The 10,203-nt window shown below is 30.7% G+C and overlaps 1 protein-coding gene across 1 annotated transcript in view; it reads left to right on the forward strand.

Moving 5' to 3' along the window:
• The first annotated feature begins 428 nt into the window (after positions 1 to 428).
• The window catches only part of LOC113383045 (keratin, type I cytoskeletal 10-like), a 17,366-nt gene continuing 7,591 nt past the window's right edge, over positions 429 to 10,203 (forward strand). Inside the window, exon 1 of the mRNA XM_026621296.1 lies at positions 429 to 494. Coding sequence (XP_026477081.1) covers positions 429 to 494 — 66 coding nt within the window. The remainder of the gene's footprint in view (positions 495 to 10,203) is intronic.

The raw sequence follows: 10,203 nt of genomic DNA on the forward strand, positions 1-10,203 counted from the left end.
TAGGTTGATATCTCTGCGGGAATGCGAGTTTCCCTACTCGGGGAAAACGGGAAAATTTAAATATTCGTTCGACGCTGCCGGGCATACATACGAGGGCATTATTTGTACCCTCGAACAACAGAAGATCTGATGTCTTTTAACAATTGATTCTAGTAGCCCTACGTATTAGTTATGGCTGTTTGCCCTCGGGGTAATAAATGTTGCTTTGTGATTTAAGAGACCATGCTGGAGAGGAAAACATAAATGATTTAATTAGTAACATAGAAATTTATTAACTTTCCGCAGGGTAAGTTATTGAAATCGTCCAAAAATCTAAATCGAAAATTCTTGAAAATCTTCACGTTTCAAAGGTTTCTGAGCATTTTTGCATACCTTAGAAAAAAATGCATGTGTGTATGTGTATTAGTGGGTACAATTTTTTAACGGTCATGGATGATCCCAAAGGCAATCGATTTCCATGGATAGAAAGACGTGCTGATCAGGTTTTGGCAGAAGTTGGTCCAGCCGTACGAAGTAAAGAGTGCAGAAGATAGAAATCGATAGAAATATATATATATATATATATATATATATATATATATATGATAGTTTTGTCGACGTTGATACATATTTGTAATATTTTAGCAGGCCAACCGTCGAATTAAAAAAAAGATTAAATAACAAAATTATTTATTCCATTAAACGTTTCGACACTTGATGTGTGTCATCATTCAGTAATCTAAAAAACATAACATAAATACAAAGTTGATGATAAATATAAATATATAAAAAGGAGGAAATTATACATATCAAACCAGGAAAACAACAGAAAGAATTAATTATGATGTAAAATTGATTGACACTAAGTTTGTGTAAAATAAAAAAATACTATTATATTAACAAACGAGAAATAGAAGAAGCACATATTGCCCTCCTATATTTAATGTTATTGATAGCAATGCATTGTGGACACTAATCAAGGTTACAACGCAGTGTAGTCAAAGGAGTGGGAGAGAGTAGTGAGAAACAAAAGAGGAAAGAAATTTAATTATTAAAGTTATTTAATCTTTTTTTAATTCGACGGTTGGGCTGCAAAAATATTACATATATATATATATATATATATATATATATATATATATATATATATATATATAATGCACATAACCATTATCAAAACTATCTAATAATAGCTGACTTACTCAACGCGATTCAATACTATCATTTTCCATTTACGGGTACTATATAAGGCTTCACATTATATGAACTACATAATACTAAAAATATTCATAGCATATTATTAAATCATACTCAGAATCCTTTCCTATTGAATCTGAAACTCTTTTACGATGCCGAGACGAAGGCGAGATTAATTGTTTGTATGTAAGAAATATTCTTTTGATAACTAGTCACGCACACATTACTAGTAGCTTTAAAGTTATAAATCTGCAATCTAACAATATTATAAATTGTTTGACAACATAATTAATCTAGCTTACGGAATCATTAATAACGTATTATGTTTCGTCGTCTCATTTATCCGAATGACTTTAGTATATAGGTATAGAGTGCTATATAAGGTTCTTCTCTGGGCCATGAGGTGGATAATATATATTGCACGGGTGTTCTTCAATACAGGCTGCCGCGCTCTTTTGTTCACTAATGAAAAAGCGCGAACTATTCAAAATAGAAACGCTACAAAAGATACCAGGGCTATCTCGTAGAGTAGCGAGTGGAAGAGATTTATTAAGTCGATGGTGGAATTAAAATTGCTGTTTGGACATTAAACCGAGAGGCCAATTCTCTGGTAAAATGGGCCATAACATAGCGTTGTTATGGCAACGCTGTGTTATGCTCCTACTTTGGTACCAAAAACTGTGCTAAGAATACTACATAAGAACAAACCTTAAATTTATTATCACCTCATAAGACTATAAGAATTATTACCTAATTGTTGACTAATTGTTAAGTAAATAAATCACAACTTTTGATACCTGACTATTTAATCCATTCTATTATTTTCTCAAAACACAAACCGATTTTTACATTTTACCAATATTAATCATTAATCCTTTTATATAGACTCATCTCTGGGCCAGAATGTTACCAGCAGGCAAAATAAGGTGACAATCATGCCTTGATTTACTCTCAGCAATCCTCCGATAATAAAAAATAACACATCCAAAGCATCCGGCATTATTTTAAAGATTTTTTTCGATTTTTCTATTGATGTTGGTTATAGAAAATGAATGAGTCTGCACCAGAGTAGAAACTTCATTATCAGAGCTCCTAATATCGGTGGTCGTATCACGAAGTAGGGCTCATAGTCCTGAGATACAAAATTTGAAGTGTTGATATTTTCAGATTTTTTATCCATCCTGCCCAATTTTCTTGATCTGATTGTTCATCGGAGATTGAAATTTTATAAAAACATGGGCTAAAACATATATTGATAAGTATCTAAACGTGACGTGATATTTAAATAAAAAAAGTTTAAATCATACCCCTGATAAATTTTTCACATTTATAAATTTTATTTCAAATGAACAAAGTCAAAATGTCGATGCGCTCATATTTTCTCTTTGACGTTTCAAAATTTTATATTATAGGATTATAGCCTTCTAAGATTTTTATTTAAATCAAAATAAAACTAGTGGGGTGTATGGCATCGTGCCTTAAGGCAAATTGCTAGAACTTCCCGTACCGCAACGAATTGTTCGAGGAATACTGACTGCTTGATATTTTACCATAACTCGGTATAATAAAAACATTCCATGTCCTCTAATTCCGGCAAAGTTGAAATTGCACGAAAAAGCTTTATGATGGAAATTTTGAATTATTCTTGATTCTCTCATTTTTTTCGTTGGTTTCAACGACAGTTTGAAGTCTTTTCACCGGCATTAAACTATGATGATGAGTCGCGCTGGTTTTTTTACGATTCCATATAGGCGGCGGCAACGTGCGGGAAAACTAAGAGTTCCCCAGCCGGCCGTTGCGCTAATTAAATGTTCTGTTTTGCGGTCTTCCCGCGGGTGCACTACGGGAAAGCGGTTATAGACTAGATGCCAAGATAGGAGGAAAAATTGTTTAGGATAGGATTGATGAAATATGAAGTTTGTTTATAAATCAAATTATTTGTTAACTGGTGGGGTACATGGCATCGTGCCTTAAGGCAAATTGCTGGAACTTTCCGTACCGCTAATTAAAATGTTGGTACGGAATCCAAAAAAAATTACACGAAATGTGTACACATTATTAAAATCTCTATAAAATATCTGATGATTTGATGTACATATGTCCAATAAACATTTTGGACCGCCAAATTACTTCGGGTGTGGACGGTTGTGACACTCGCCCTTTTTTGTAGAATTCGAGTTTATGACTCCATCGAATTTAGGTACAGATAAATGTCTAAATAAGCAATTTGTTAGTTTTATTTTTAGTATTTTCGAAAAAAAGTAGGCAAATGTTTAAATGACCATTTTTTTACTGATAAATTAACAAAATTATTGCTGGTCAAAAAATCTTGCACAACCGTACTCTCTGTCTACACTACTTTAATAAAATTTTAATCGATATTATTATACCAAGTAGATTTTATCTTTAAATTAAACTTGCCAATCTTGCATTACGTCTGATTATTCTACAAATGAAATGTATTTATATTATTAGACAATTTGGAATCATTTAAGAATAGTTTTTATCCTCGATCCCGATAAAATCTAATTCCTATCTCACCACATCCCTTTTTGATATCGACACGCCGATTTAAAAAAACACAATACACCATAAATTTTGCGGTGTAATCAGATAAATATAATACAATTTATCATGAAATTATACCCAAAAATCATTTCGCAACCACACCAACGTCGCCCGATACCATAAAACATTGTCATCCCCTTTAAAATATACCAAAGCTAAAAAGGGTGACAAAGTTTTAAACACGACACACAATTCAAAATACTGTTTTATGTGAGCTATTTATGTATATTTTATACAGATCCGGTCAGAGAAAAGATAAATAAAATATAGAAATTTAGAATAAGATAATAATGGACTTAAATTTTTAATTTTAAACATACCATATAAAAAAAGCTAAAATAAAACTGACACAGATTCGTCGATATTTTTTATATCGAATAATTGTCTTGATATTAATGAAACATTCTGCCAAATTAGTTTACTAAGTATGTCAATAGTCTAATTTGAAAATTATTACAAAAAGGTGATTTCTATTACACTTTTGTATATACAGATTCGATGACAGCTGTTTAATTTAATTTTTAATTTATGCCAAACAAATTTATTCTCTAAAAATTTAAGTATGGTCTAATTCAAAAATCAATCTTCAAAATCTAATATTTTTATATATTATATTATTATATCATTCTGCTTATATAGATTGAATGACCATTTATAACAAAAGTAATATTTTAAATTTACATGGGATTCTTCAACAAATTCGAATTAAAAAATAAAAACAAAGACGTTTTAAATTTTCTACAAAAAGAATAGATATCAAATATATGTGTGTCTACTGTGACAAAATATCTGTCTCTGCTTCATATATTTTAGAAAAGCTTTTAACTGTTCATATTACAGCCCATTGCACTTGTTAAGCTTTTAACGCCAGATCTATGACGCCCTTAAAGTTGAGCTTTTCTTGTACAGAATTCATTGAACTACGGCGAATAAATAGCCAATTTAATATATATATATATATATATATATATATATATATATATGTATATGTATATATATAAAATTGAATTTTAGTTCAAATATTTCAGAAAAAACGGGAGCTTTTAGTTCAGAAAATAAAATCATAACATACTAAATGTAAATATTTATTAAAAATCCTTAATGTGTTGAATAAATTTGTAACAGATATTTTTAAATTTTAAAAAACATGTTTTTAATATTGAATGTTTAATATTTTTAAATGTTTTGTACAAACTAAAATTCCTATCTTCCAATGATAACGCAATAACTATCTTTTCAAAAACCACCCTTATCCATTTTATTTTTATTTATCTAAAAGAAACAAGGGCGTCGAAAATTTGAAACCTTATCTTCAGGATTTATTAGAGATTAGTTTAAAAAGGCGTATGATACGAAAAACACGTCTGCTGCCGAGGGACGTGGAATGTTGCGAACGTCGTTAGAGTTTTTTAAACCGCCCCATTTTCAAGGGATGGTGCATGAGACAAATGCGGTTATTGTATAGTGGAATTACATGGGTAAAATATTAACTGCATGGATAACGAAAATACAAAAGTTTAAGGATACTAACTACATGGCAAATACATGGCATTTTACCAGTATTCAGTAGCATTTTGTATGAAAACTAGAACGCAACGTAGCCTTGCCATAACATTGGTCTACTTTATTTGGCCATATACAATTGGCCCATAAATTTGTGTTAATAGTTATTTCAGATATGTCGCCCTATATGTTGTTTGCTTGCAAGTCATTAATGCATTACAATTTATAATTACGAAGAAAAATTTCAAGCAATATTATCGTTAATATTCTGCAATACATAAAGATTTTGCAAAACCGACTTAAAGTTCCCGGCAGGTGTTTCTTACGTCGACTTTCTTCTCTAATTTATGATTTTGTTATTAAACCTTAACAAACTAACCAACAAGCCGGGAACTAGTTCATCACTTTTAATCCTCTTTTAAACTGTTGAACAGTTTGATCATCAATTTCAGCGCATTATATTAAGTCAGTATTATATTATGTACGTAAGCGTCATAAATTACATTCAATAAATCAAAACTTGTTTACTGCGAAAACTTTTTAATCAGCCAAGAAGAAGAGTCGCAAAATCTGCGAAAGATACAAGTTATTATACGTCGTTTTTTTCGCTAAAAGTTTCCGAATTAAATTTTAATTATTTTAATCCGTGACGAAGAAAATATGATGAAATTAAAAAAAATGTGTACGCAGCCCACTTTTTATGCACCCTTCCAAAGCGCCACTTCAGCGGAGCTTTATTATAGGAAAAAGTATACAAAACTTAATTATTGTGTTTTGTTCTCTCTCAGGCTTTAAGAATGCTTATGATGTTTTCCTGTTTTATCAAATGGAGTTTATCTGAGAAATGATATAATTTTTGTATAGCTGCATGGTGCATCTGCAATGCACAGATTCCACAAATTTGATCATCCTCATTTAGGACAGATATTCTAGGTTGAAAATGAGGTAAAATTAATAATATAAAAAATAGAATTGATGTACATAATTAACTAGGTTTAAGTTGCATTTTGCATTTTGTTTGTCGACAATTTTTATGATTTTTTTTTAACGGTGGATACCATGGTCTTATAGATCATACTAAAATATTGAGGCCCTACGACAAGTCGTTTAAATTTTAAAAACTCGTTAAAGTTTGCAAAAATTAGTAGAATTTTTTTGGCGTTTGTTAAAATTAGACCTTGTAATAATAATAAATAACAAGTTTTTGTAACTTTCCTCAAGGCAAAATACCAATACCGACTAGTTTAATTATTATTTCATGCTGGACGATACAAAAATTGCATGTTGATTATTGAAATCGTTCCGATATCTTTGAAATCTTAATATTTTAGTATATTATACTTCAATATTTGTTATTGCAATAAACACTTCAATTGTTGGATTTTCTCACAAATCTTCAAAATATTTCTAATTATGAAATGTGTCTGTCATAAAATTTATTCAGTTTTAGTAGTTTATTACGGTTTCAGAATCCCTGGTCGTGATAAAATTAATATGAATCTATCTTTTATCGTATAATTTTTAATATTCGTGTTTTTTATACAACTCTTTCATCCCCGAGTGCTTAATGAAAGAGCAACCCTTCTCTGTTCCACCAATAAAAAATATCCAACGAATGCTATCTGTTTATATAGGGATGTCTCTTCTTTATATTATTATCATGGGGCATCCGGAACCCTTTTTCTTTTTACATCGCGATTCTTTTTATAATTTCCAAGCGTTTCGTAATTATTAAAATGCAAATGCGAAATGTTAAATCATCTAAGATATTAGTTAATTTAAAAAGAAAAACTTTATTATTTTTACAGCGAGTGCTAGAGACGTGTATGTAATTTGCAAAGTTTAAGGAAACATATATACTACATACAAATTGGATAAAGATCAAAATAATTATGACTGAATGAAAAATTAGTAATATGTTCAATAAAATGAATTTTAGTATCACAAGTGTATTGGAATAATAAATATGTTTAAGAACCTCTAATTGATATACGAATTACATTGTACATTTTAGATTTATTTTTCTAAGATAAAAAGCCTTCAGTTTTCCTTCAACAAAACATTAATTTTATATCAATGCTTATGGGACCTTTTCAGACATTTTTAGAAATTAAAATGCAAAACACATTACTATATAATTAATATACGCATTCAATAACAATTAAAACTAATAATACTCCGAGTTTCAACCTAAACCCTACGTTTTTTCCTTGCCCCCTGTGCTCACGAAAACCTACGTTAGGCTTTATTCAATGGGGGGAGGATCTAGAATGCTATGATTCTTTCTCTTCAGGAATATTACTCTTATGAGTAGTAGCCATACGGGTCCGTTTGTGTGAGACAAATATTTGCATATTATTAAATGTTATATTGACTGCAATAACATATTATAATACAATAATGGTCATTCAAAACGCTCCTGAAATTACGTACTGCATCTCGTGAATTCCCTTGCTCTTGTACCATCCAAATCGTGCATTTTTCTCCGTTTCATACACTATTACATCACATTATATATTTTTTAAGAGGGTATTCATTATCCATAATGAGATCATATTCCAACGCTCTCCTGGTTCCATCAAAAGGCTGTAAAATAAATTTTCGGCAACTATTCGTCCATTACGAGTGAGTTATTTGCTCTGATTCTGACCCGTCTTAGCGCGGCCATAATACGCGGCCAGGGATTTTCCTCGGCTCGTGCTGCTAAGTTATTAATATTCGAGGGAGATTTTGCATTTTAATTTAATCCGTAGCCGTTTTGTTGGCCTCTGGCAGGAGCAACGTGTGGCTATGAGAGGAGAAAATTCAGAAATATATAGGTATATATATACACTATTATATTAGTCATTCAGCCTACAACACACATGTGCTCGTTACCACTGAGTCATAAGTCGTGCATCGGATAATACGGACCTTATGGTCCATATTTCAGTGATTAAATATAAAATATATAACATTGATTATGAGATAAACCGAGCTTCGAAATGTTTCTAAAACTTGAAATATTTATAAATAATGCAGAAAGTAGCTGTGTGTTCATATTTCATAGATAATATAATATTTCATTCGCTCGTATTTTAAAATTACTTAAAATTTATGCGTTTTGCTTTCAAACTTTTATATCCATATTGTCAGCATTCAAGTTTCTGTCTCTTTTCGTAAGGTCTCGTTTACCTGCATTTTTTCTATTTAGTCTACATCTAATTCATGACTTGCAATAGACATTCTGTTCCTAATTTGCATTTGATCGATGAATAATAGCAGAATTATTAATGATATTATCATTTTTTTTATTTTACATGGCTTGATTAAATTGTGTATTTTTTCCCTTGTGAATTCCATAAAAACAAGATGAATTATTTATACAATTCATCAGTTTTGCGAATCAGTCACATCTAGATGTATACGTGAATAAATTCGCCAGGTGTATTATGTCAGCAATCAGTCTGTAAACTTTTTCAATTTCCAATGATATCCCATAATACTCTTGTCTGCGGGATTTCATAATGGATATAAAAAATAATTTTATATTTTTTGTGTACACAGAAAAAATGTATTATTATGGAATTGGATAAATGTACTAAAATAAAGGCTGTGTTGTTATAGCAGTTTTCATACAAAATAGTAATAAATATTGTCATGCTCTGTGGTTGTGGTGCAGTCAGGTTTTCTATAGACAACCTATCTAAGAAAACGCTCTAATGTCAAAAAACGATGTGAATACTGGATCTTCTAAGAAATGTTTGGCTAGCTTTTAGAATTAGCCCCTGAATGCCTATTGCAAGTTTTGGTCATCTCATATACTACTCTAGTTCACGCCATACACCACTAGTTCCCTATTTCCATTATCATTATCCTCGTCACATAATATCCCCGTTGGCAATGCAAAATAATGTCGGCCATTTCTCTGGGAACGTACAAATATGACGCCATTAAACAATGTTCGAAGCTAATTAAAACCAAACCTTTCTTGATTACCCCGCTCTTAGAACAGCTCCGACCGAGACGGAAAGCTCGGAAAAGCTCCTCAAGTTCCGAAAGCTCAACGGGTGCGAGAGAAAGCTCCGAATTGGCGGGAGCTTTGTTTAACATGTACAATTAATGTTCGCGCGCAACGAGATGGTTTCTATAATTCAAATAGCACTTTAGGGATTCGAATCAAAAGTTTATCGAGATGGCGAGATAGTATAAGATGGAGGTAAGAAAATGAATAAATATTATTATGAACGAGTTTAAATACATGTAAATTATTTTAACTGTATAGTATATCATGTGAGTTATTGTAACGTGGATGCTCATAAATATTCATTCGTTAGATAACTTTGAAATTAATATTTGTGTTGGGGTGAACAGAGTAAGAATGCTTATGCTTGTGATAATTGTAAAGAAATAAAAAAATTTATAATATCATGATATGTTAGAATAAATTATATATTTTCTAAACGCCTATAAGAGAGTAGTTCAATTATAAAAATATAATCTATTTATAATAGTCTATATATAATGATCTCATAAATATTAATCTAATTTCAACTGAATATAAACAAACATTTTTATCACAAACATAAAATCTAACCTTTGTCCTTTTTATTATATTCAACCCCATACCTTTACTCGTTATTCAAGTATCATGTAATATATTATATTACCGCAAATCAAAACTCTATTCGCACGCACTTTAAAGCAGCCATTAATAAGAGGCCTCCTATCCAGCAGCCATTTTAATTCAAAACGCACACCTGGTCTCCCCTCTTGATGTGGAACGTCATCAACGGACTCATCAAAAACAGATAGAGACTGTCATATTTTCTTATATGATCAAACTTGGTAAATTCATTTAAATTTAAATACTTAGATAATTTTCTAATTGAAAATTGAAGTAATTAGAGAGAAAAAATGCTACCGATGCAAGTAGTATGGACAAACATAGTTCTATTGTTTCTAACTAAAAATTAT

This window comes from Ctenocephalides felis, unplaced genomic scaffold, assembly GCF_003426905.1.
Source record: "Ctenocephalides felis isolate EL2017-DRISC unplaced genomic scaffold, ASM342690v1 CF-g0.4_SCAFFOLD_03570, whole genome shotgun sequence".
NCBI classification, from domain to species: Eukaryota; Metazoa; Arthropoda; class Insecta; order Siphonaptera; family Pulicidae; genus Ctenocephalides; species Ctenocephalides felis.